The sequence below is a fragment of the Monodelphis domestica genome, chromosome 3 (assembly GCF_027887165.1).
Source record: "Monodelphis domestica isolate mMonDom1 chromosome 3, mMonDom1.pri, whole genome shotgun sequence".
Taxonomy (NCBI): Eukaryota; Metazoa; Chordata; class Mammalia; order Didelphimorphia; family Didelphidae; genus Monodelphis; species Monodelphis domestica.
In genome coordinates, this window is record NC_077229.1 from 204908988 (window position 1) to 204936238 (window position 27251).

At 38.1% G+C, this 27251-nt stretch overlaps 1 protein-coding gene and 1 non-coding gene across 14 annotated transcripts in view; one reads left to right on the forward strand and one right to left on the reverse strand.

Moving 5' to 3' along the window:
* Window positions 1-27251, reverse strand: part of ELOVL2 (ELOVL fatty acid elongase 2) — a 147722-nt gene that overhangs the window by 38239 nt on the left and 82232 nt on the right. For all 13 annotated transcript variants that reach the window (XM_056823427.1, XM_056823425.1, XM_056823424.1 and 10 more), the window contains one exon: window positions 6969-7032. In XM_056823427.1, coding sequence (XP_056679405.1) covers window positions 6969-7032 — 64 coding nt within the window. The remainder of the gene's footprint in view (window positions 1-6968; window positions 7033-27251) is intronic.
* On the forward strand, window positions 5255-5361 carry LOC130458714 (U6 spliceosomal RNA). Its single transcript, XR_008918103.1, has one exon. It is a non-coding gene; the product is annotated as a U6 spliceosomal RNA (small nuclear RNA).

A 27251-nucleotide genomic window follows, 5' to 3' on the forward strand; every position in this document is an offset into this window, starting at 1 on the left:
TCTCACTTTCAATCTTTCCTACCTCTTTATAAAATAAAGCTGCTACAGTCATTTCGACTTAAGGGATAATATTTTAAATCGGCAACCACAATATTACTTTAGAATTCTCATATTTAGCATAAAACCTAAATTTAAACTCTTACAATGCCAAGACCTTGAGTAGAAAATCTTTCCTTTCTGGGTCTTCAGAGGTTGTGGCTGTGGCCCCTGCAAGCCCAGCTGTATCTTCATAGGAAATGCTTTACAGGATGATATTCTTCCCTAGGCCTTTGGGTCTTGGGCTGGCTCCATCCAGATCCAAGGGGAGATGAAGGAACAGGAAATGGTGGTGATGGTCTGACTTGTGTGGCACATGTGGCTCTCTTCCCCTAGGGGGCCTTTTGGCTTTGGAGAGGTTGGCCAGCCTGCCTGTGTGGGGCAGCTGCAGGGGGGTACGGGGGTAGGAGTTGGAGCTGCTTTCCCAAATGATGGTTGTGACAACTGGGATGGAAGCAGAATTGTTTGTTTTGGAAGTACTGCCACTCTTGTGCCTTTCTGACCTCTGTAAAAGTTGGCCAACAGCTCTTACTGGTGGTGACAAAGAAAGTAGGCCCCTCTTCACAAAAATTTCTTCCCTCAATGATGGTTGTGGGGCTGGGATAGAAGCAGTTCTGGTGGTGTGTGTGTGGGGGGGGGGCATTACTATTCTTAAAGCTTTTAGGCTCAGGGTCCTGGACAGCCAGAAGTCAAGTCACAAAGCCATAAGCCAGTGCTAATGTCAAGCAAAGTACAGAACATGGATTTCATGTAAGATATAGGGCAGGAAGCATCTGGTACAGGTAAGCAGACAGCAGCATATGAAGTTGACATCTGGAAATCAATCTGATTCCATGTCAGAGATTTGGAAATCAACAAATATTCAAGTGACATTTACTATATGCTAGACTCTGCAGAGAATGCAAAAAAAAAAAAGTTTCTCATCACAAACAGCTTACTTATCTAGTATTAGAAATGAGAAAAAGTAAATCAACAATACAAGTGTTAAGTAGAAATACAAAAACACAAGGCATATCATAAGGCAGTATTTAATTAGTTGCCAAATGAATAAATGCCAAGTTTATGGGAAAGAAAGATCACTGTGCATTGGAGAAGCTGAGATGTCTTCTTGAAGGAAGTAGTTCATGCACTAGTCCTTGAAGAAGTAGAATTTTGGATTGGTAGAGAGGAGATAAGGGCATAGAAGACAGTGGTGTGAGCAGAGGCAAAGGGGCAGGAAAGAACAAAGTAAATTCAGGAGAAAGTGAATAGATATTTTTGGATGTGCTTGAGGGATCCTGGAAAAAAAAGTCTGGGGAGGCCAAATGGGGCAGACTATGGAAAGCTCTGAATGCCAGATTATCTTCTAAGCATTGACTCCATTGAAATCTTAAAAACAAACCAAAAAACAACCTCCTTCCAAACTCTGGGTTACTGACAAGAAGTGTTTTCAAGTTAATCTGGGTAGTTTTGAGGTAGGATGAAACTAAGAGGCAGGGAGATGAAATAAGAAGCCATTAGTGTAATTCAGATCTGAGATAAGAAAGTTTGGACTAGGAAGGAAAAGAAAGAAAGGGATGGTTACACACGAAAAATACTGCAAAGGAAGAATTGATATTTTTGGTTATTGACTGGGGGGAAGTCAGAGAGGTCAAAGATGAAAAAAGATGTAACCTATAGAATCAAGGAAACTACTGAGGCAATGGTACCATTAACAGCAATTTGGAAACTGGGAAGGAGATATTTTTTAGAGGGATATGAGATGCTTGGTTTTAAACCATGGGATACATAAGAGGAAACTCAATCCTGAGAAGACAGAGAGAACTGTAGCTTTGGGAGACATTTGATAGTTGAAGCAGTAGATGAGAATGAGTAAATAGATACATGGAAAGAAGAGCAGAAAACCAAGAACTAAACCTTGAGAAATGCCAATAGTTAGAATATAGGAAAAGAAAGATAATCCAGCAAGGAAGGCAGAGAATGAGCAGTTACAGAAGGGAGGAAAACTATATGATTGAGAGTTGATAAGGATACCTCAATCAATTGATTCTCTCCCAGCCCAACAGGTAACAAAAACAACTTCTAGACCTTCATCTATTAAATGAAGTACAAAGAAGTATCAATACTCTATTATATTTACAAATTGCGAAGTTTTCCTTGCTGGAATTAGATAGGTAGCTTGCCATTTGCTGGTTGAATATTAGCTTTAAACTGGCCTTTAAGGAACTAGCTTGCCAACTTGCCAATTCTTGACATAGTAGAAGCTGGAGAGCTGTGTGAAATGTGACCACTGGCAATCTAGAATATGGTCAGCTATAAAGAAAGAACACAGCTCTGAGAGGGGACTGATCTTTACCTCTCTCTTTAGGCCTTCACCAAAGGGCAGGGTCAGGGAAGGGGATTTTTATTCTCCCAACCCCCATCAACTATGGCACTTTATAACAAAACTACTTCCCAAGAGTGGGAATTAGAACCCAGTAAGAAGTAGGTCAAAGAGAGAGTTCTTAAAGACTGTAAAGAATGTAATCCCTAGCATTGAAGAAGAGAATTATCTTTGGAAGCCAAGAGGCAAGCTGCAAAAAGGAACAGGCACAGGGAGCCCAGTTGAGTAGCTTACTCTGCATCCAGGGAAGAGCAACATCAGGACAGTATCGAGAAGAGCAAAGATGTGATTTATCTTGGCTATGGGTATACCTGTTATCTACTCTTTATACTGGTCAGAAGAATGCCTCAGGTTTCTAGGAAGAATGTTTTATTGCTACTTTTATTGCCTTTGCTTTTAGCTATTTGTGTCTACTGTCCCTTAAAGGTAAGTTCCTAGGTAGGGGCTCATAAGCTACAGTTTTAGGAGTGTAGTCTCACAAAGTACTTTGTATTTAGTTAATCACCATCCCTGCCCCCCCCCCCCAGACGCAAACTGCAACCTATATTGAGAGGGTATGCTATATAAGAAAACAACTTTGGTGTGTTTTAGTGAAAGGTGGCATAATTCCAGGGTGAGGAGCTAATGGTAGAAGGCAGGGAATTTTCAGTCCCTAGAGAATGTGAATATATATGCCAAGATAGTGCTGGTAACTGGCCTTAAATTGAAACCCAGGCTCATTTCAGGAGGTCACTTGGCATGTGGCCTTAGAGAAGCCACTAAACCTTTCTAGTCCTAAGTTTTCTCATCTAGGAAATGAAGGTGTTAGACTACATAACATCTTCTAGCTCTAAAATGCTATAGTTTTACGTAACCAAATGCAATACTTGGCAGACTTAAAATGAAAAGGAGAGGAACAGCTGGGGAGATGGTGAAAAGGAAGAATGAAGGAAACAGAATCAAGGAAATTTAATATAGGAAACTAAAAAATACTTTTACAGGAAAATGTTTCCTACTGATTCATGACTAGAACTCTGCTTATAAGATGACATGGAAGAGAATACAGTAATGTTAGCTTCATTCTGCATCCTATATCCATCCATGTCCCTACATTGGGAAGGTGGGATCTCTGAAGGACTAAGCAGATTCTATAGTTGTCAGGGTTTAGATTTGTTCCAGGGTAGGCCAAAGGGTGTATAGGGTGTTCAGAAGGACTAGTACCACTAGGATGAAGCTTGCTGAGCCCTTTTCAGGGCTGCTCATTTACCTTTGGGGTCCACCTTTCACCCAAACCTCACCTGTGGTTCCAAGAAGCTGTAGTGTGTGCAGCAGCCACACTGTGATAGAACCATCTCAACAGGAGGCTAAACCAGGTTAAGAGTAATTGACATGGGGGAAGCTGGGTGGCTCAGTGGATTGAGAGTCAGGCCTAGAGATGGGAGGTCCTAGGTTCAAATCTGGCCTCAGACACTTCCTAGCTGTATGACCCTGGGCAAGTCACTTGACCCCCACTGCCTAGTCCTTACTGCTCTTCTGCCTTGGAATAATACACAGTATTGAGTCCTAGACGGAAGGTAACGGTTTAAATATATATATATAAAGAGTAATTGACAGGACTCAATCCCATCAGAAGTTAGGGGTGTTTACCCTGGGCATTTGAAGACTTCCCCAGCAGAAAGGGCAGACAAGAACAGTTTGTTCCAGTGTCCATGAGGCTATCTGAAGTAGATGCTGGGGAATGCTTAGAGCTTGGCTGGATATCAAAGGTGCCAAGGCCAAAGGTGCCACTATATTCGGGACATCACTAGGCATCTTGACTTTTGTTTTCCCTCTGGACTTCAATGACTCTAGCAGATAGAGTGAGGTTGATTACTACACAACACTGCCTTACTCGAATCCAGCTCACCTGAAAGTTAAGTTATTCCCCATGATGCCATTGTTCCTTTTTGAAACAAAGGATGAAGAACAAGGGTAGGACAAAATCTTCTCTCTATAAGCACAGAACCTTTAGGGTTACCTTGGGCCCTCTCTAAAGCTCACTTAAATTCCAGAGTGGTCTTAGAATTGACTTAGCCTTTGCCAATAATAGTGAGGGCCAAGTTGGTCTCCAGTAACTAAATGGGTTTGAGAAATGAAGGATTTGGAGAAAATGAAAAGAGCAATTGGCAGAGCTGGGGTTCAAATCCAAACCTTCCAATGCCAGATTCTTTCCATGATATGAGGTTACTTGCTCCCTGGCAATGCCACCTTCAATCCAAAGATGAGCTAATCATAAGAGGAGAATCAGAAGACTTGACTGCTTCTATGTATCTATCAAGGGTGAGGAAACTCAGGCTCATTATTTGGCAAGTACTGCCAACAGGCAATTCTGTATAGTGGGAAGAGCATTGGCCATCAGCTGAAAGATTTCTTCATTCAACCACCTATTAACTATGCCAACTTGAGCAAATTGTATGACCTCTGAGTTTTTAAAATCCAATCTGTGAAATTGGAACAAAACTTTTTGGAACTAGCAATTTAAAAGTCATTCATGTAACCTCTAGTCATAGAGAGTAGAACACAATAAATCGCACAGCAGGAAAAATTTCCTCCATTCTCTTTTTTACTAACTCCAGCCTCTAACCTCTTTCTCTGTTTTGACTTTAACAAGCTGAGGAAAGAGTGAGAAGGAAAGAAGTAAATAAGCTCTAAAATACTTTTTCTAAAAAGTACTTTTTCAGTCAGTCAGCAATTTTTAAAAATTTTATTGTTAGTTTGAAATCATACCAATTTAATTGGACATATCAATATATACAACAGAAAAAGCAAAGGAGGATTATTCATGAAATTGTGGATCTCTATTATGCACAACTTTCCTTTCTTTTAAAGTATATAATAGTGATCGCTTTGACAGTACATATACTAAAATTGGAACAATACAGAGAAGATTAGCATGGCCTCTGCACAAGGATGATACACAAATTTGTGAAGCATTCCATATTTTTTTATTAGGTTTAGATCAACATCTGACATCCTACACCAAGATAAACTCAGAATGGGTGAATGACGTGAATATAAAGAAGGAAACTATAAGTAAGTTAGATGAAAACAGAATAGTATGCTTGTCAGATCTTTGGGAAAGGGAAGATTTTAAAACCAAACAAGAGTTAGAAAAAATTACAAAATGTAAAATAAATAATTTTGATTACACTAAATTAAAAAGGTTTTGCACAAACAAAACCAATGCATCCAAAATTAGAAGGAAAACAACAACTTGGGAAAAAATCTTTATAACAAAAACCTCTGACAAAGGTCTAATTACCCAAGTTTTTAAGGAGCTAAATCAATTGTACAAAAAATCAAGCCATTCTCCAATTGATAAATGGGCAAGGGACGTGAATAGACAATTTTCAGATAAAGAAATCAAAACTATCAATAAACACATGAAAAAGTGTTCTAAATCTCTTATAATCAGAGAAATGCAAATGAAATCAACTACGAGGACCACCTCCCAGCAGATTGGCTAACACGACAGCAAAGGAAAGTAATAAATGTTGGAGGGGATGTGGCAAAATTGGGATATTTATACATTGCTGGTGGAGTTGTGAATTGATCCAATCAATCTGTATGGCAATTTGGAACTATGCCCAAAGGGTGCTAAAAGACTGCCTGCCCTTTGATACAGCCATAGCATTGCTGGATTTGTACCCCAAAGAGATAATAGGGGAAAAGACTTGTACAAAAATATTTATAGCTGTGCTCTTTGTGGTAGCAAAAATATGGAAAATGAGGGGATGACTTCCAATTGGGGAATGGCCGAACAAATTGTGGTATATGTTTGTGATGGAATACTATTGTGCTCAAAGGACTAATGAACTGGAGGAATTCCATGTGAACTGGAAAGTCCTCCAGGAATTGATGCAGAGTGAAAGGAGCAGAACCCAGAGAACATTATACACAGAGACTGCTATACCATGGTACAATCGAATGTAATAGACTTCTCTACTAGCAGCAATGCAATGATCTAGGACAGTTCTGAGGGACTATCCACATTCAGAGAAAGAACTGTGGGAGTAGAAACACAGAAGAAAAACAATTGCTTGATCACATGGTTTCATGGGGATATGATTGGGGATGTAGACTCTAAACGATCACCCTACTGCAAATATCGATAATATGGAAATAGGTCTTGATCAATGACACATGTAAAAACCAGTGGAATTGTTATGCTATGTTATTGTTATGCTATGTTATTGCTATGGGAGGAGGGTTAGGGGAGGGGAGGGAAAGAACACGGATCTTATAACCATGGAAAAATATTCAAAATTAATTAAGTAAATAAAAATTTCCAAATTAAAAAATAATGCATATAATAAATTCAACCTGTAGCTTTTAAAATAATTGAAATAATACCCTATCTATCTCACAGATTTTCTTTGAGCATCAAATGAGATAATGGATATGTCAGTACCTAGAAAATTATAAGTTATTATATAAACAAAAGGTATTTTATTAACTTCACAGAAAAAAATTCCATGGGCAACTTTTATAACTGAATGAGAATCTTTCCCCTCCAAAAGGCAACTTGTAAATTTCCAAATAAATCACTCACCTCGAGGTCCAAACATATTGTCCAAAAATGAATTGACTTCATTGTCAAAGATTGTTAGCCGATCCTGAAAAAGATAAATAATAGGTACTTTTAAGTTTCTTTTTAGAGAGTACAGAAATCCAAAGAACTTTGGATAGCTGAATCTCACAAGATCTTAGCTTTAGGACCTTTAATTTGAAGGAGATGAAAAAAAAAGGAGAAAGGAGGTTTAAAATGCCCCAGTATCCAAGATCAGATTTTAAGGATTGGAAGGAAAATAGCATGATAAAGAGATATTATGAGCGCAATTAATTTCTTGCATATTAATGGCCCTGGTTTATTGACCCAAAGTTCATTGACTTCTCCCATCAAATCCTTTAAAAGGCCCAAAAGGCATATAGAATTTTAAAATGAAAATTTCACTCAGATCAATTGCCTGAATGTGAATATGAAACTTCAGAAAGGAACATCTTTTCAAATACTGCACACTGTGACAACTGTCTTTTTTTAATTTCATTTCCATGCTATTTCTTCTCAATAACCTCTCTTGTATCTCAATGCACATCTGAAACCCCACTAAAGACTAATACCTATTCCTTTCATGTACCATATAACAATCCTCTCCTTAACTGGAACTAGAAGGATGCTATGATAAACCTAGAAGATCTAGAATCTAGATCTAGAAGATCTAGAAGATGTCTTCTGTTTGATGTAACTCCCATTCATATGAATGAGCCTGCTTAAGTAATCTACTAACATGTTATCTATCCTTACTATACACATTGCTTTCAGTAGCTGCTTAGAGAGGACAGACAAGTCCTAAATCATTATGCCTTCGGTAGTGTGAGAAAGAAGAGCCTATTATCCTATTTGTTTCCATCAGTAAGGATGCCTTTTTTAATGAGGATTCATTCAACACAACTTTACTAAAAAAAACATCAGTACAAACCACTATACTAGGTGCTTAAAGATTAAAATTAAAATTTAGTTAAGATTTAGTCCTTTTTCCTCACAGAGCTCATAGCTTGACAAGGAATTAAAAAAATATATATATATATATATGTATATATAAGACAGTAACCATGGTAAGAAGAAGGAATATAGCCTAACTCCCCTGACAACTATTCTACAAAAAACAAGAAATTAGGACTTCCCAGGCACAGCAAACAGGATCTTTTGGGTAGCTAGTCTGTCTCCGCTTAGACAGAAGATGAAACAATTGCCTCTTAATTCCAGGAGGGACCTGTTCATGTCCAAAGATCTTTTTGTGACCTTAAGTGACTCTGAATTTCCAGAAAACTTGAACTGTCCTGAAGTTAATGATTTAGCATAATTTCCAAAAGGTAGCCTTCCACATTTTAGTTCTGAGCACTTCAATAAGACCTGTACTGTCTGCGTTGGCCCTGGAACCTTCCACTGAATGAAATCATTGGTCAATCTAGGTCAGAGGTACTTAGCCTGGGATCCATGAACTTGTTGGGTTAAGATTTAAGACCTTTGGTGGCAGCTGGGTAGCTCAGTGGATTAAGAACCAGGCCTAGAGATGGGAGGTCCTAGGTTCAAATCTGGCCTTACCCACTTCCTAGCTGTGTGACCCTGGGCAAGTCACTTGCTAGCCCTTACCAATCTTCTGCCTTGGAGCCAATACACAGTACTGACTCCAAGATGGAAGGTAAGGGTTTTTATTAAAAAGAAAAAAAAAAGATTTAAGACCTTTATCCTCGTGGAGCTCATAGTTTAGTTTTTAAAAAAAAAATTTAAGTTTAAGTTTTTAAAATATTTTGGTCATTGCATTTAACTGACTGGTTTGCTTTGTAATTAAAAACATCATTCTAAGAAGGAATGTAAAGATTTCATCAGACTGCTAAAGAGGTCTGTGACACAAAAAAGAACCTAGCCTCCAGATTCTACCCAAACTAACCTTGGATGTTCTCATTCAATGTGGCCACCATGAGACCCAGAGGTTTCTGGCCCCAAGCAAAATCTGAGTGAATGCACCTATCTTTTAAGGATAAAAAGTTTTAATATGTGCAACCCTCAGCACTGGGCAGAACTAACTCAGACCAACGAGGCTGAAGCCAAAGGTAAATGTCAATCTTAAATAAAGTATACTTTCTCCACCCTCCTGACATAATGGATACCAAGGTTGCCCCCTTCTTCAGTACTGAATCTATCAGATATCCAAATATGATAAGACTGTGGAAAAACAACCGCTGAAATCTATTTGATTTGTACTAACAGGAAAATGAAGTCTGAGCCAAGATTCTGTTTTAAAGTATATAAGGTTGATCTTCCTTTTCTACTCATACTATGTTTCAATCACCCTTGCTTGCTGAGAGGAAAAAAAAAGAAAGGAAGTAGTAAGAAGAAAGGTGGGAAAGGGAAAAGATATAAATCAGGAGGTGATAAGAATGAGAAAAGTTAGTTTCCCTTGTGCTATCTCCTTACAAGGATGTAGAGAACTGAAGGGCTTTAGGGGATCAAGGAATCCTGCATCTTATCTTTTGTCTCCTCTATGTAGCTCTTCCTAATACAATGACTTGAAGGCAATAAATGAATAATAAATGTTTTGTATATTTTATAAGTACAATCTAAGCATCATATGTATCTCAAACTTTTCAAAGAATAGAAGTTTTCCATTTTTTAAGTTAGCAGCTTTTTTCTAGTAGTACTGAAGTGTGCCTTTGAGTGCCTACAATGTCCCTGGAACTTTATAAATATTATATAATTGGATCCATACAACAACCCTGAGAGGCAAATGCTATTATTATTCCCATTTAAGGAGAGTGAGGTTAGGTGAACCCAGGGTCATACAGGTAGGAAGTGAATGAGTTCAGAACTGAAATGAGGTCTTCCTAACTCCAGACTTAACATTATAAACTGTGCCACCTAGCTACTTCTTAAGCAGTCCATTACCAGAACACATAAGTAGAGGTAGACAGATGCCAGCACTTCCTCATCACCCACTCAGTCCTCATGCAATTTGATTTTGGTACCATTATAATCTTTAAAAAGATTAAATAATGTGTATTACTGAAAATCTTCCTTTTAGAACACCTGAAGACACATTATTAGTATATTTAAGATACAAATAATGAAGATATTAGATCAAACCATACCAAAGAAAAGTCTAGATTGGAAAAACAGGGGTAGGAATATACAGACATGAATACCAAGGGTTTGGGCATTGTATATCAAAAAGATTTCTAATCAGTTGTTATAAATCCTAACTGTTCCAATTCCTATGGTATCTATGTGACTTTTAATAAGTTTTAAAAACTTTTCTGGGCTCAGTTTCCTTACCTCTAAAATAAGAGAAGTTGGATTAGTTAATTTCTAAGGTCCCTTCCAGCCCTAGATTGATGAACTCATTGCTTCAGTAGTACCAGAGTGTCATCAGGAATTTTTAAAGATATAGGAAACTCTGGGAATGTGTTTTAGAGAAGCTGTCAACTAAAAAAAAAAACTATATCTGATAAAAGTCTGAAATCCAAGATATATAAGACTCTGACATAAAGATATAGGGCCAAGAGTCATTCCCCAATGGGTAAGAGGTTGAAGATGAACAGTTTCCAGAGAAACAAATGCAAATCATTTTTCTAAAATATTATAAGTGAAATTAACATTTAAAAATTATTTGGTATCAACTTGAATATAGCAAATTGGCAAAAATGATAAATAATGGAAACACTGTAGGAGGAGCTATGAAAAGACAGGAACCATAAAATGTACTTGGTTTATCTTGGTGAAGATATGACTTGGTACAATTGTTCTGGAAAACAATGTGAAATTATGCAAGTCACTAGAAACTATTCCAACTCTTGTTGATCCATCAATGCCAGTATTTAGCATATGCTCCTGAAGAGGTCAATGATAGATAAAATAGTCACATATAGGTCACAATATTCATAGCAGTACTCTTTGTAGTAGCAAAAAACTGGAAACAATGTGAGTGCACATTGTTTAGAGAGCAGCTGAACAAATGTGGGATATAACTGTAATGGAACATTATTCAATTTTCATATTGTAAAATTAGGGACATAGATCATAGTATTGTTCTAACTCAAAGCCTAGCATATAGTAGATATTTAGTGAATGTTTATTGTGGTTGAAATAATTAAAGTGAAAGTGCTTTGTAAATTTGTAAATTGTAAAGCATCAATTCCATGTCTTCTTTGCAAAAAGAAGGCACTGTGGAACATTGCAAATGGTGTCACACTCCTTTGATTTGTTAGTTTTGTTGACTTGTTTTTTCCTTATTTTTTAATTTTATTCTTTACTAAAAGGTATGGCTCACTGGGTAGGGGAGGGAGGAGGGATATGTTTAGAAATGAAAGTAACAGTAAAGCAATAATGTCTAATGGTTGAAGAAACCATAAAATCATAGATTGTCTCAGAGTTGCTTTAGTTTAATCCCATGTTTGGCTAGGAGTCTTAGTTTCAGAGAACACACTATCCATTTAAGGAATTTATTCCATTTTAGGGTCGTTCTAATAATTGGAATGTTTTCCCTTAATTTTGAAGCATTTATTATAGCTTTAAAGTATAGTTAACACTTTAGCAAACTTGTCAGTTTAATAGATTAGCTGACTTCTAACTGAGAATGTGAATGTAATATAGGTGCCCAAGAAGAGGGAGGGAGAGGTATTGTTATGAGAGAGGAAAAAAGGGAGCATGTATAGAAGAGATGGAGGGCATTAAAAACAAACATCTCATACTTCACAAATTTGCTGAGAGCCACCCCTGGCATATAAGTGATTCGTGTAGTAGAATAACATGGACAAATTTCCAAAAGGTATTGAAGATCTTTTTTCACACTTCTATTTGTTTAAGTAGTTTCTACACTGATATTCCCTTTACTTGGACAATAAATTGACCCATGGGGCCATCTTGTGTGAATGGTGGTTTTTCTCCCTTGTGATTCTTGATTTTTTTTTTCAGAATTAAATTCTAGAGACAGTAGACTGTGTATATGAAAGAGTCTTATGCCTCTTAGTGATCTACAAAGGGGAAAATTAGAAAATACTCATTTAAAATCATCTCTACACTTGGAAGCAGAGTCAAGATGGTGGCATAGAGGCAGCAAAAGTTCAGACCTCTGAAAACCCTTCCACACTGATTAAAAACAAAATGCTCCTAGGGGACTGAAAACCAAATCTAACAACAGAACAGAGCTGAGGAACCCTTCTGCTGGACTCAACTTAAAAATTACGCCCACCCACCCCCCAAAAGCCTGAATTCGAGAACACTTGGGTTTGAGAGGAAGGAAGAAGGAAGGTCCCAGGACCCCTCCCCCACCCACAGTACTGAACCTCCAGCAGTGGCTGGAATCTCTGGGCAGGCAAGGGCACTAGGCTGGAGGAACTACCTTGTGGGAAAAGCTGTGCCAGGCTCAGGGTTTTAAACACAGGTGGGAGGGAGACAGCTAGAGGAGAAGCTCAGAGAAGGCAGCCCAATAGCAGTTGAGACCCTCCATATTGCCCCTCCCTTCCCTTCCAAAGGTTTTGGCCTCAGGGCACATCCAGTTCTACAAGAACAGCTCTGCCCTGACCTAATATTATCAAGCCTTCAGAGGGCAGGGAAGCTCAAGCTCCAACACTCCTCCCCTACAGACTGCTCTGAGAGCCTTGCTGATCAAGCTCCAAGTCTGAAGGCTGCAACCACTACAGAACACGTTAATAACAAGGTGTGAAGCCCAGCTCCTTTTCAGCTTCTGCTGACAGTTGGGGAAGATCTGACATCAGGACTCAACTTGACCAATCATCAGAGCAGATAAGAAGTCCCTTCAAGATAGAAAAGACCCAAACCAAAGACCCAGCACATAATTAAAGGAGCAAGACTACAGGCAACTACAAGGGGGAAAGAAGGGCCAAATATGAGAAAACAACAGAAAAAAAAAGAAATTACAATTGACAGCTTCTATAGAGGCAATGAACAAAAAGAAAATGAAACAGAGGAAGATCAAAGAACACCAAGCAAAAACACAGAAACTCCAGTGAATTGGACACAGGCTTTGGAAGGACTCAAAATACAATTCAAAACACAATTAAGAGAGGCTGAAGACAATTGGGAAAAGAACTTAAAAAGCAAGATAAGTCATCTGGAAACTAAACTAAACTGAACTAAAAAGAGAAAATAGTGTCTTGAAAACAAAAATTAATCAGCTTGAAAATGAGGCAAAGGAGATTAAAGATGAGGCAAAGAAAATGAAAGATGAGGCAAAGAAGATGAAAGATGACCTCCAAAGAAAATCAGACCATAAGGAGGATGACCAAAAAGGCAGGGTTGAAATTCAGTCTTTAAAACCCAGAAGACAACAATTAGAAACAAATGACTTCACAAGACAGTAGGAAACTATAAAACAAAATGAAATGAATGAAAAAATTGAGGAAAATATGAAACACCTCATTCACAAAACAGAAGATTTAGAAAATGGGTCTAGGAGAGACAACTTAAGAATCATTGGCCTATCAGAATATCATGACAAAAGAAAAAGCCTAGACATCATTCTACAGGAAATTATTCAAGAAAACTGTTCCAACATTCTAGAGCAACAGGGAAAAGTGGAGATTGAAAGAATCAATAGATCACTTTCTGTACTTAATCCCTAACTGACAACACCCAGGAATATTATAGCCAAATTCAAGAACTACCAGACCAAAGAAAAAATATTACAAGTGCTAAGAAGAAGTCATTCAGATGTCATGGAACTACAGTTAGGATAACACAGGATATGGCTGCATCTACACTGAAGGACCAAAAGGCATGGAATATGATATTCCAGAAAGCAAGAGAACTAGATCTACAACCAAGAATTAACTACCCAGCAAAACTGACTATATTCTTGCAGGGGAAAGTATGGTCATTTAAAATAAAATAGAAGACTTTCAAGAATTTGTAAAGAAAAGACCAGACCTGAACAGAAAATTTGATGCCCAAACACAGAACTCAAGAGAATCATCAAAAGGTAACTAAGAAAGGGGGTAAAAAAAACCTTTTTAAGGTACCCAATAAGTTAAAATGATATGTATCTCTATAAGAAAAGAGTTCATTTGTAACTCTTAAAAATTGTTATTATCACCTGAGTAGCTAGAAGAATTATACTTAGAGGGAACAGTGACAAACTGTATAGGATAAAATGCCAAGACATAAATATATATAGATATATGTATTCATAGATATATAATATATTTATTTATATAGCTAGAGTTAAAAAAGAGGTTAATACTAAGGAGTGGGGGAGAACACCAACACACTGGAAGGGTAAAGAAGTTGGAGATAGGAAATACTCGATTCTCACATGCATTGAAATTGACTCAAAGAGGGAAGAGCAATCAAATACATTGGGGCAGAGAATTGATTTGTGCCCTATAGAGAAGTAGAAGGGTAATAAACAGACTGGTGGGGAGGGAAGCAGTACAAGGGAGGAAGAGAATGGGGTTTAGTTTAAAAAGATAGTATAGAAAATAAGAGGGGAATAAGAAGGGGGGAGAAAGGGAAGTAAAATAAGGATAGGAATTAGGGGGACAGATTAAAAACAAAACACTGGTATAGAAAGAAATAGTGAAAGAAGAAATTGCAGGACTAGGAGTGGAAATCAAAGTGCTGGGAAATACACAGCTGGTAATCATAACTCTGAATGTGAATGGAATGACCTCACCCATAAAACACAAGCAAATAGTAGAGTGGATTAGATACCAAAAGCCTACCATATACTGTCTACAAGAAACACACATGAGAAAGGTAGGCACACATAGGGTAAAAGTAAACAGATGGAGCCAAATCTATTGGACATCAACTGAGAAAAAGAAGGCAGGAATCACAATCATGATATTTGACAAAGCCAAAGTAAAAATAGATCTAGTCAAAACAGATAGGGAAAGTAATTACATCCTGATAAAAGGTAGTATAGACAATGAGGAAATATCAGTACTCAACATGTATGCACCAAATGGCATAGCATCTAAATTTCGAAAGGAGAAACTAGTGGAGCTCAAGGATGAAATACATAGAAAAACTGTACTAGTGGGAGACCTGAGCCTTCCTCTATCAGAACCAGATAAATCAAACCAAAAAATAAATAAGAGGTATGAGAAGAGAATGAAATCTTAGAAAAATAGAGTTAGTAGATATGTGGAGAAAAATAAATAGGGACAAAAAAGAATACACCTTCTTAAAATCATCTCTACATTCTATAAAAGTTCTGTTTTCTTGATAATTTTAATGAGGTGGTCCTTCAAGGTCACCCAATATACAAATAAGATCAGCTATGAAAATCTTCAACTCCCAGCAGTTAGGGACTGAGAATTTGGGCCTATAATTAGGATACCCTGAATTTAAAAACAACCTCAAATACTTTTTCATTGTTACCTAGGACAAGTCACTTAATTTCATTTTACCCAATTATAAAATGAGAATAGTTGCACCTACCTCTCAAGGTTGTTGTGAGAGTAAAATGAGATCATATATAGAAAGCACTTAGCATGAGGCCTGGCACATAGCGGACAATATATAAATGTGAACTATTTATAGTAGCAGTAGTAATAGTAATAGAGTAGTAGTAGTAGTAGCAGTAATAGTAGCAGTAGTAACAATGATAATGATATGACAGTGTTATAATATTTCTAGGAAAGTAGGATTGAAGTTATTTAAGAAAATCCTTATGGACATTAATGCATTGCTAGTGGAGTTGTGAATTGATCCAACCATTCTGGAGGGCAATTTGGAACTATGCCCAAAGGGTGCTAAAAGACTGCCTGCCCTTTGATCCAGCCATAGCACTGCTGGGCTTGTACCCCAAAGAGATAACAAGGAAAAAGACGTGTATAAGAATATTCATAGCTGCGCTCTTTGTGGTGGCCAAAAATTAGAAAATGAGGGGATGCCCATCAATTGGAGAATGGCTGAACAAATTGTGATATATGTTGGTGATGGAATACTATTGGGCTCAAAGGAATAATAAAGTGGAGGAATTCCATGGAGAATGGAACAACCTCCAGGAAGTGATGCAGAGTGAGAGGAGCAGAACCAGGAGAACATTGTACACAGAAACTGACACATTGTGGTACAAGAGAATGTAATGGACTTCTCCATCAATTGTTTTACAATGTCCCTGAACAATCTGCAGGGATCTAAGAGAAAAAAAAATACTATCCTCAAGCAGAGGACAAACTGAGGGAGTAAAAACACCGAGGAAAAGCAACTGTTTGACTACAGAGGTTGAGGGGACATGATTGAGGAGAGATGCTAAATGAGCGCCCTAATGCAAATACCAACAAGGAAATGGGTTCAGAGCAAGGACACATGTGATACCCAGACGAATCGTGTGTCAGCTAGGGGAGGGGTGGCAGGGGGTAGGGGGGAGCAAATAAAATAATGTTTAAAAAAAAAAAGAAAATCCCTATGGTTTTCATATACATTGGGGCAGGCCTTTGTCAGAGCTTTCTAAGTTAGCAAACTAGAAAATTGTTTCCTTTTTTCTCTCTAGAATGGACCTGTGATTTCATTGGCATAAAGAACTCTCATTAAGGAAACTTCCTTTTACCAACAAAGATTGTCATTTGCTTTGCAACTTCATAGAGATGTCTAGGGAACACTGAGATATAGCTGCCTTTCCTTTAGAATTAGCTGCTTAGGGGCAGCTAGGTGACTGAGTAGACAAAGAGGTAGGCCTGGAGATGGGAGATAATGGGTTCAAATGTGACCTCAGACACTCCTAGGTTTATGATCTTGGGCAAGTCACTTAACCTTAATTGCCCCATCTGTCTTGCACTTCTGTCTTGGAAAGGATACTTATCAATTCTGTGATGGAGAGTAAGGGCTTAAAAAAAAGAACTGTTTAGGCAGAGATTTGATAGCAGTCTTCAAGGAGAAAGAAGGACTTAATAATACTTCACCCAATGGGCCAATTAAGAAAAAGTGGAGTCTCTGGGCAATTGCCCTAGTGAATATGATAATCTACTTCTGACCTTCCTCTATTCTTTGCTAAAGCGGTGCTGCAGAAGCTACTAATCAGAAGTTATCCTATTCTCTTGTGAGAGAATGACAGAGAGAGGTATCAGAGATGCTAGGGATCAGCTCTTTCTTCCCTCCTGTTTTATTTTTAGGTTAATGCATTTGTCTGCATTTCTTAGATATCATGGAGATAATGTTCAGGCTCTAGGGAGCTGTAGGATATGGGTGAGGCTGGGGGAGGAAGAATGCTATTAAGGTAGGTAGTTACTACTAGAGAAATATATTTTTGCACACTAAAGAAAGCATCCCTTAACAACTAAGCTAAGCTCAGTACACATTTGTATAGTGTTTTATGCTTTACAAAGGTACTCATAGAGAAGTTAGAGGTACTCTATAAAGTTCCACTAACTAGTTTTCTGCCCCCAAAAGTAAATGAAGGAAGAGTAAAGGCTATTCCAGACACATAATCCATAAATAGTTAACTTTTCAAAGAATGAATGTTGGATAAAGGTTTATAATTGTTGGTCTTCAAAGTTTTATGATTATTTAAAAAACTATGATTTTTTTTCTACTTCCACTACAAGACTATCAAGGTCTTTGTGTTTTTCAAATTTGAGTGTGTACCATCCCTATATCTCCATCCATATATGCCAAAATTGCAAATTCCAGAACACTGATCAGTCTAAATCACCTACCCCATGGATATTCAATCATTGGCTGGTGATGGTGCACAGATGAATTTGCACCAGCACTCCTACAATGTGTGGAGTTGAAAACTACTAATAAACTCACTGCCCATATCCATCTGCCCTGTGATCATTAAAACATTTTCTAATGATGGGACACAGAAGAATCTGTGTCAACACTTTTAGACACAACCTCAGAGAGGTTACTGAGCTATTGATTGTCATCTTTTATTGGAGTTACATATTAAACACCCAACAAATGATGATGAAGCATCATTCTTCTCTAAGTAGATAATTTTGGGAATCATTTTTCAAATAACTCGGGTTCTTGTCTTTTGTTTCAAAGTAGGTGCTTAATAAATACTTTTTGGTTAATGTAAAAAATCAAAGAACATAAAAGTTTGAAGAAATTCAAGAGGCCATCTTTTAAAACCTTCAATCTAATGTAAGTTTTCTCTTTTACCTCATTCCTGATACATGGTTACTCATTCCACTGTTGGATATTTCTAATCGTTCATCTGAATTGTAAGTTGTTCCTTTAAAATAAACCCAAATTTGCTTGGCTGTGAGTTTCTCCATTGGCACTAAATACTTTAGAGTCACACAACATACATTTACTCTTTTTTTCCATGGCAGCCTTAGCATATTTGAAGACATGCAAATCAGCATCTTCCTCTCCCAAGTCTTTTCTAATCTAGACAAAACATCCCATTTTTTCTCTCCATTATTTCTTAAACTACCCTGCCTATTTTGACTGAATTCTCTCTAGTTTTGTAATTTTCACTTATATTGTGTCATTGAGAAATGGGGTCAATACTTCAGATGTGTTCTGACTAATGCAGAATACAGGGGGACTTTTATGTCCCATATCTTGGCTACTTCACTGTTATTACTGCTGCCTACAATTTAATTTTTTAGCCCCAGAAACTTTTAAAGACTACCATCTACAAAGTTGTAAAGGGATGTAGTGATTTGAGCCAATAGCAGGAATTCTAATACTGATGAAATCACAGATTTTTTAAAAACTCTTACAATACAGTTCCAAGGCAGAAGAGTGGTAAGGGCTAGGCAATGGGGGTTAAGTGACTTACCAGGGTCACACAGCTAGGAAGTGTCTGAGGCCAGATTTGAACCTAGGACCTCCCATCTCTAGGTCTGGCTCTCAATCCACTGAGCTACCCAGTTGCCCCCTGAAATCACAGATTGTTGAAGAACTAAAGTGTCAAAGTTCGATTAAGTTGGCTTTTTTAGCAATCATGTGAAACTGTTGGACTAGTATTAAGATTATAGTAGTGGTAGTCTCTCAGTGATCGAGAATGACAATTGTCTTTGTGCATTATCATCTATTGATGTACCCTCATGTGGCTTTGGAGTCCAAAGACTGAGGCGCACAGTTTGTGGCACATGGGGCATGGGACTCCAGTTGTTACGGGAGGTGCGGGTGTGGCCTGGTGTTGGCGTTCACGCGCAGCGGCAAGACGTCGACGTCGCTCATCTTCAAAGGTGGCAGCAGCATGGTGAATGTGGGTTCGCCAGCTGCTTCTGACAGAGGCAGGGAGTTCTAGGTGCTTTGGTGTAATGCCAGCCCACTTCAAGTTGGACTTTAGCTGATCCTTGAATCTTTTCTTTGGTCGGCCTTGTTTCCTGAGTCCAGCTGACAGTTCACCATAGAATACCTGTCTTGGTATTCGCTGTGGGTCCATGCGGATGACGTGTCCAGACCATCGTAGCTGGGTTCTGAGGACCAGGACTTCGATGCTGGTGGAGTTGGCTCTGTCGAGGACTTCCTGATTGGTGATTCGGTCCTGCCATCGGATCCTCATGATTGACCGGAGGGAGCCTTGGTGGAATTGCTCCAGCTGTTTCATGTGCTTTCGGTACAGTGTCCATGTCTCACAGCCGTACAGGAGCGAGCTGAGGACCACTGCGTTGTACACTTTGAGCTTCGTCGCAGTGCTTACACCGCTGTGTTGGAGGACTTTGGAGCGCAGCCGCCCGAGTGCCTGGCTGGCCTTTTGGATCCTGGCATTGATCTCGTGGTCTAGGGACCCGTCGTTGGTGATGGCGCTGCCCAGGTACTTCAAAGTGTTGACGTTAGAAAGCTGCGCCGTCGATTGTAATGCACGGCTGGTTAGTTGGCCTCCCTGGTGCGGGTTGGAACAGCACCTCTGTTTTGCTGAGGCTGATAGTCAGGCCAAACAGTTTTGTTGCGGTGGAGAACCTGTCCACAATGGTTTGGAGATGATTTTCTTGGTGGGCCATGAGAGCACAGTCATCTGTGAAGAGAGCTTCCAGGATAAGTCTCTCTGTTGTCTTTGTTTTTGCAGTCAGGGGGCGAAGGTTGAATAGTGAGCCATCCAGTCGGTATTTGATGTAGACGCCCAGGTCTAGCTCCCTCACAGCATGTTGTAATACTTGGGTGAAGGATAGGTTGAATAGTACCGGAGCGAGGACACAGCCTTGTTTCACGCCATTGGAGATGTTGAAGCGGCTGGAAGTCTCTCCACCAGATAGGACTTCCCCTGTCATGTCGACATGAAAGAGCTGGATCAGTTTGACAGATTTTGCTGGGCAACCAAGCTTGCTGAGGATCACCCACAATGTGTCCCTGTTCACTGTGTCGAACACCTTTGTCAGGTCTATGAAGACAATGTAGAGACTCAGGTTCTGCTCAAGGCATTTTTCCTGCATTTGCCTCACCGTGAAGACCATGTCAATGGTGCTGCGATCTGGTCGGAAGCCACATTGTGATTCAGGCAGGTTCTGCTCTGAAACAGATGACAGGAGTCTGTTGAGTATAACATGGGCGAGGATCTTTCCAGCAGTGGAGAGTAGTGAGATGTCTCTGTAGTTGTCACAGGCTGCTCGTGAGCCTTTGTTCTTGTATAGGGCTACGATGGAGGCATCTCTGAGTTCTGGGGGCATGTCTTCCTCTTCCCATATGCTGGTCAGCACTATGTGGAATGCCTGGAGCGCCTTTCCGTTTAAGGCCTTGTACACCTCGGTTGGGATCCCGTCTTTACCAGGTGCCTTGCCTGCACTCATTTGTTTAATGGCATTTTGGACTTCATCTATTGAAGGAGGGACGTCAAATTGTTCAATGGTGCGGTTTTGGGGGATCTGGTCAAGGGTGCTTTGGTCGACTGAAGAGGGTCAGTCGAGAAGCTGACTGAAGTGTTCTTTCCACCTGTTTATGGTCACCTATTTTCCCTCATGTCCTCTCTACCTCAATTGTTTTTAATATAAACTTCTTTCAAGCCAGCTCACCTATATTTTACCCCAGTATCCTATTGACTAGTTTATATGTTACCCACAAGTAATTAATAGAGGTCACATCCCTAAAATGAGATCTTTTGGGGGAAAAAATAGTATACACTGAAAAAGAAAATAACTGTCACTATACACATATTTACTGCATAAGTAAATTTTTTTAAATATTAATACCTCATTCCTGTTCACACACTGCAAAACAAAATTAGAGAAAATCATTGTGAACATAGGGTCCATTAAAATTTATGCTATATACTTCAATTGTGCCCTTGCTGCAGCAAGGCAATCTTTTTAAATACCCCACTCCCTCATCAATTCAATATTCCCACTTAACACATTAGCCATTCCAAACTTTTTCATCCTTCAAGCTCCTATGGAATGCCCTTCCTCTCCCCTCTCAGCTTAATACCTTGACTTATACTTCATTAAAGATATTGAGGGGACAGCTAGGTTGCTCATTGGATGGAGAGCCAGGCCCAGAGATGGGAGGGCCTAGGTTCAAATCTGGCCTCAGACACTTCCTAGCTGTGTGACCCTGGGCAAGTAATTTAACTCCCATTGACTAACTCTTATAATGCTTCTGCCTTAGAACCAATACACAGTATTGATTCTAAGATAGAAGGTATGGCTTTAAATATATATATATATATATATATATATATATATGGCACTTATGAGAGCTCCTTTCCCCCCCCTCCTTCCTATATCACATAACTTGAGCATCTTCCTCCATAATCTCCTCCTTCATTCCCTTCTTGAATAAGAAGTGGTCTTTCTCCTTCATGCCATCTTCTCATTTCTCCAGCAGATTGCTCTTATTATGACGCCAACTCTTTAATCTTTGATCGCTCCTTATTTACTGGTTCTTCCCTTGGCTACCTACAAATATGCCTATCCTTGAAAAAAAATCCTTAGCCAAGTCAACTATCTCTATTTTATTTCTCATACAACCTTGATGACTAAACTCCTTTAAAAAGCCTTCTACAGGGGCAGCTGGGTAGCACAGTGGATTGAGAACCAGTCCTAGAGACGGGAGGTCCTAGGTTCAAATCTGGCTTCAGCCACTTCCCAGCTGTGTGACCCTGGGCAAGTCACTTGACCCCCATTGCCTAGCCCTTACCACTCTTCTGCCTTGGAGCCAATACACAGTATTGACTCCAAGACGGAAGGTAAGGGTTTAAAAAAAAAAAAGCCTTCTACAGTAAGTACCTCTTCTTCTAAGCCCTATGTATCTGGCTTCCATATCTGGCACATAATTTATCTAAAACTATTCTTATCAAAGTTACCAATTACTAAATCTAATGACCTTATTTCAATCCTCATCTTTCTAACTTCTACGTAAGCTTTGACACTATTGATCTCCATTGCCTCAGGATACTCTCTCCTCTCTAGGTCTTCATGACACCTTTCTTCTGGTACTCCCTCTACTTCTATGATTGTTCCTCCATCTCCTTTACTAGATCTTCATCCAGGTTATGTCTGCAAACTGTAGGTATCTCCCAAAAGTCCATCTTGGCTTCTCTACTCTTATCTGTCTATATAAGAGGTTCTTAATCTAGGGTCCATGATTTTTTATTTTTACTATTTTGATAGCAGTTTTTCCACAATAATCAGTTTTCTTTGTAATCTTATTATTTTATGCATTAAAAATATTATTTTGAGAAGGGGGCCACAGGCTTTACCAGATTCTCAAAAGGATCTATGACACAAAAAAAAAAGGTTAAGGACTTCTGTGTGATACTTTCCCATCTAGTGATCTTATCAGCTTCAATGGATTTAATTATCATATCAGTGCAGTTAATTTCTAGAATTATATATCTAGTTATAGTCTCTCAGTTGAACTTTAGTCTTGCATCACTAACTGCCTTTTGGATATCTCAAACTGGATGTCTCATAGGATTTCCCTCATTAAGCACAAAAGATTCATGAAAGAACTCATTACATTTCTCCCAAAACCTTTCCCTTTAGCCATCTCCACTATTACTATTGATGGTACCTCCATCCTCCCAATTTCACAGACTCTCAACCTCTCTCATCCTTAACTCTTAACTAGAACCCATCCCACATATTCAATCAAATGTCAAATAGAATAATTGATGCCTTTACAACATACCTCATTTATATACCCTTCTCTTCCCTTACACAACCATAATCCTAGTACAGACCTTGATCACCTTCTGCATGTACCATTGCAATAGCCATTTCTTCCTCTTTCTAATCCATTCTTTATTCAGCTGCCAAAGTAATTTCTCTAAAGTTAAAGTCTAACCATGCTATCCCTCTACTCAACAAACCTCAGCATTCCTAGGGTCAAATATAAAGTACTCCATCTGGGATTTAAAGCCCTCCACAACATGGCCTTTCCCTTTCTGGTCTTCTTACACTTTCCTCTATTTCTTGCACTCCACAATCGAGCAACACTAGTCTACTTGCTATTTCTCTAATAGGGCATCCTGTCTCCCAGTTTTTTCACTAGGTATATCCTATGCCTAGAATGTTCTCCCTCCTCAGCTTCATCTATTAGCTTCCCTGACTTCCTTCAAGACTCAACTCAAAACCTACCTGCTGCAGAAAGCCTTACCACATTCTCATTAAGATTACCTTCCATCTATTGTGTAAATGTCTTGTATGTACACAATTATTCACATGTTCTCTCCCTCGTCAGAATATGAGATCTTTGAGTAAAAGAAGTTTTTTATGGGAATTGATTTTGTTTCCTGTCTTCTATACTTGTCACAATGCCTGGCCCCAGAGTGAGTTTATAATAAATGTTTATTGATTGAAAGCTGTGAAAACCTTTACAATACTCAAATGTTCATATGAGAAGCCCATATATTATATAGTGTTAATCAACAACCACTTACTATGTGGCAGATACTGTGCTAAATTCTAGACAATAAAGACCAAAATATGCCCTGTTTTTGATAAGCTTATATGCTAATGAGAGAAAGAGCATTTTAAAAACTATGCACATCCATAGATATATACAGAGTACATCAAATGAAATTTCAGAGAGATTTATTTTCTTATTACTAACATTATTTCTATGATAGATAATATATTGTTGCCATCTGAAAGCAAAGAACCTAGTAGAAAAGTTCAGAAGAAGATATAACTCTCTGTTAGTACTAAAAAATTACTACAGCCATATTTTCATTTTGAATTCACTTCCTAAACATTTCATCCTGGTTGTTATAATGACCTTTAGCCTTTTGTTTGCTATAAAATCTGCCTTATCTTAGGGGAACATTTATTTTTTAAGTCAAATATTTGTAACTGTCACCTTTGGCTGACCTGATTAGAATCCCATGACCAACCACAGGAGTCAGATTAGAGGAATTTGGTTCTACTCCCACCAATTAGAATTTTTGACTCATGGACTTCCAGGAGCACAATTCAGTTATCATCATGCCCTCTATGGCACAGTGATCTGAAATGTGATAAAAATTTCATATAAGCCTCTTCATTGCCCTTTTCTCTTTCCACCCTTTATTCCTTAGAACTCATAATTCACCACAAAATATACCAGCCACACTCTCTGGAATCAGTAATTTTAAAGATTACTTTTGAATTTTTTGAAAGTAAGTTGCTGATGTCCAAGTTCTCCCCTGATGATAACACTGATGCTATTTACTTTTGGAAGCTTTTTTAAGTTTATAAGCTCTTTTAAATTACAATAGAAATGCATTTAAAATTATCCTTGCAATTTGAAGGAATTGGGAAGAAAGCATAGGACTTTAGTGTTGAAAGGGACCTTAGAGATAATTTAGTCCATTCTGTGAACAGGAATTCCCCCTTTTAAAAATTTTTCAACATTTCAAGTAGTCTTCCAGTTTCTGCTTAAAGATCCTCAGAGATCTTCAATGCAGCCTATTCTACATTTGGACAGTTATGTTAGGAAAGAGATAATTTCTCTTTAGTCAAAGTGCTTGTGCAACAGATGGATTAGTGAGAAAAGAGACTTGAAACAGGGACACTAATTGGGAGGCTACCAAAAAGACCTAGGCAAGAGAAAGCATCAAAAGGCAAAAAATTAAGTTGTTATTTCTGTAAGTGTGATGAAGGAGAAAGAGCAGTGATTCTGGAGTCAAGAGACCTGGGCTTGATACCCATCTCTGACACTGGCCACTGATATTGTGACATTAGATCAGTCACTCTCTCTGGGCTTCAGTTTTGTCATTTGTATTAATTTTTTTTATTTTTCCCTAATTACATGTAAAAACAGTTTCCAGCATTTTAAAAAAATACTTAGTCTTGAATTCTTCCCCTCCCTCTAACCTCCCCCATAAATATGCAATCACATAAAACATAGTTTTGTCGTTTGTAAAATAGGATTACATGACTTCTAGTTTCCTTACAGCTCTAACATTCAATGATTTCTGTACATTATTCCAAAAAACAAATTTCAGGCTCTATTCTTGAATTAGTATACAGGCTCAATTTCCCATTCTTTCTACATATGCGATGAGATAGGGTGTTCAGAATTTTATACCTGGGTCACCATATCCCTAGATGCCAAAGAAAGTTTATTAAAAGTCCAATATACTCTACAGAATAAGGAAAATTAAACTTTGAAAGATTTTCAACAAGAGTATAAATAAAAAGGATTTGGGGACTAAATCTTATTTAACTCTAGAAACAAAAGATCCTGGATTCAAATGTGAACTCAGACACTTCCCAGCTGTACAATCATGGGAAAGTCACTTAACCCCTATTGCCTAGCCCTTACCACTCTTTTTTTGTGGAAACCACTATACAGTATTGATTCTAAGATGAATGGTAAGGGTTTTGTTTTTTTAAATCTTAGCAAGAAAAAAATCAATTGTTTAGAGTACCGTTTTCCTTGAGTATTCAAGTGAAGAATGAGTATTTATAATTCTCATTTATAATGAGTATTTCTGTGATGCAGCAGGCTATTGAAGAGAATACCAACCTTGGAGTTGGAGAGAGTTCTGGGTTTTAAGGAATTTGGTGTAGTAAAAAAAAAAAAAGCACTGAATTTGGAATTAAAGAACTTGAATTTGAATCCCAATGTGTGAGCATGAGGAAGTCACTTAGGCTCTCTAAGTCCAAGTTTTCTCATAGCTCAGATTAAATCTTTCTAGGTGAATGAATAATCAGTTATTGTGTCCCAAACACTATATTAAATACTGATGATATAAATTTTAAAAAATACAATCTCAGCCCTCAAGAAGTTTTATTTTTTCAATTCAATTTAATAAACATTTGTTAAGTGCCTATGCCAGGAAATGTGATAATTCAGGAAGAAAACATAACAGCTGGAGATGAGTGTTTTAGGTTGGAAATTCATAGGGATGGTGAGCAGAGCCATAGAGAAATAGGCTGGCACACTCTTTCCAGTAGCAATGATAGTTGGTTTGATTATGATTTCAGAGCTAGAAAGAGAAAGATGGAGGAGAGGAATGAGGAAACTTGGTGGAAAGTATACCTAAAGTGGCAATGCAATTGGCAAGAGAATGGCTGGAGAGTCCAGTGAAATATGTCTGGAGACTGCCTAGATAGATAACAATGAACCAATTGTGTCCCTCACTAATCAGGATAACAGTTCTAAAATCTGTGATTCTAAATCCTTGCCCTGGTATTTGCTAGTTGTGTGACCTTGGACAAATCACTAAACCTAAATAAGCCTCTTCTGTAAAATGGAGATAATGGTATTTTCACTACCTTACAGGGTAGTTGTGAAGAATATGCTCTTTAAATGGTAAAGCACTATATAAATGTAAATTATAATGATATTATATGTGTCTTTGGTCACATTGAAGAAGTATATTTAGCCTTCTATTCAATAGCATAAAAGACATGCAGAAAAACATGTTCACTATAAAACATTTGTTTGAATAAAGTGCCTTATTTTCTATTAGATAAATAGGATTTGGTGTACAAGAAAATAAATAGCTTATACCTCATAGTAAAAAAAATCATTAAAATTATCTATACTGTGGCATAATATAAAAAGCATTGGATTTACAATCAATGGTCTTGAGTTCAAATGTCTCAGCTCTGCTGTTTACTACTTGTTTGACTCCCTGGACCTCAGTTTCCATATCTGTAAAGTTAAGAGACCCAAAGTAATAATCTCTAAGATCAGTCCCTTAACCTGTGGTTCTGGAACCATCATAGGAATGATAAAGCCAACAAGGATGTTAAAGTTGGCATTGAAAATACTTGTAATGATTAAAGTTTTTTATTAAAAAGGAAGTAGTGAGTGAATAAAGAATTCCCTGGAGAATCTAGCTAAGGCCAGGTTTTTGTATTCTAGGAGATCTTGGAATTATCCCAGGTTCTGCATTATTGGGCATGGAGGAAAATAAAACTCTTTCACAGTTAGCAACAGAAATGAAAGGAAACTCTGTCTGAATGTGCTCTGGTTATC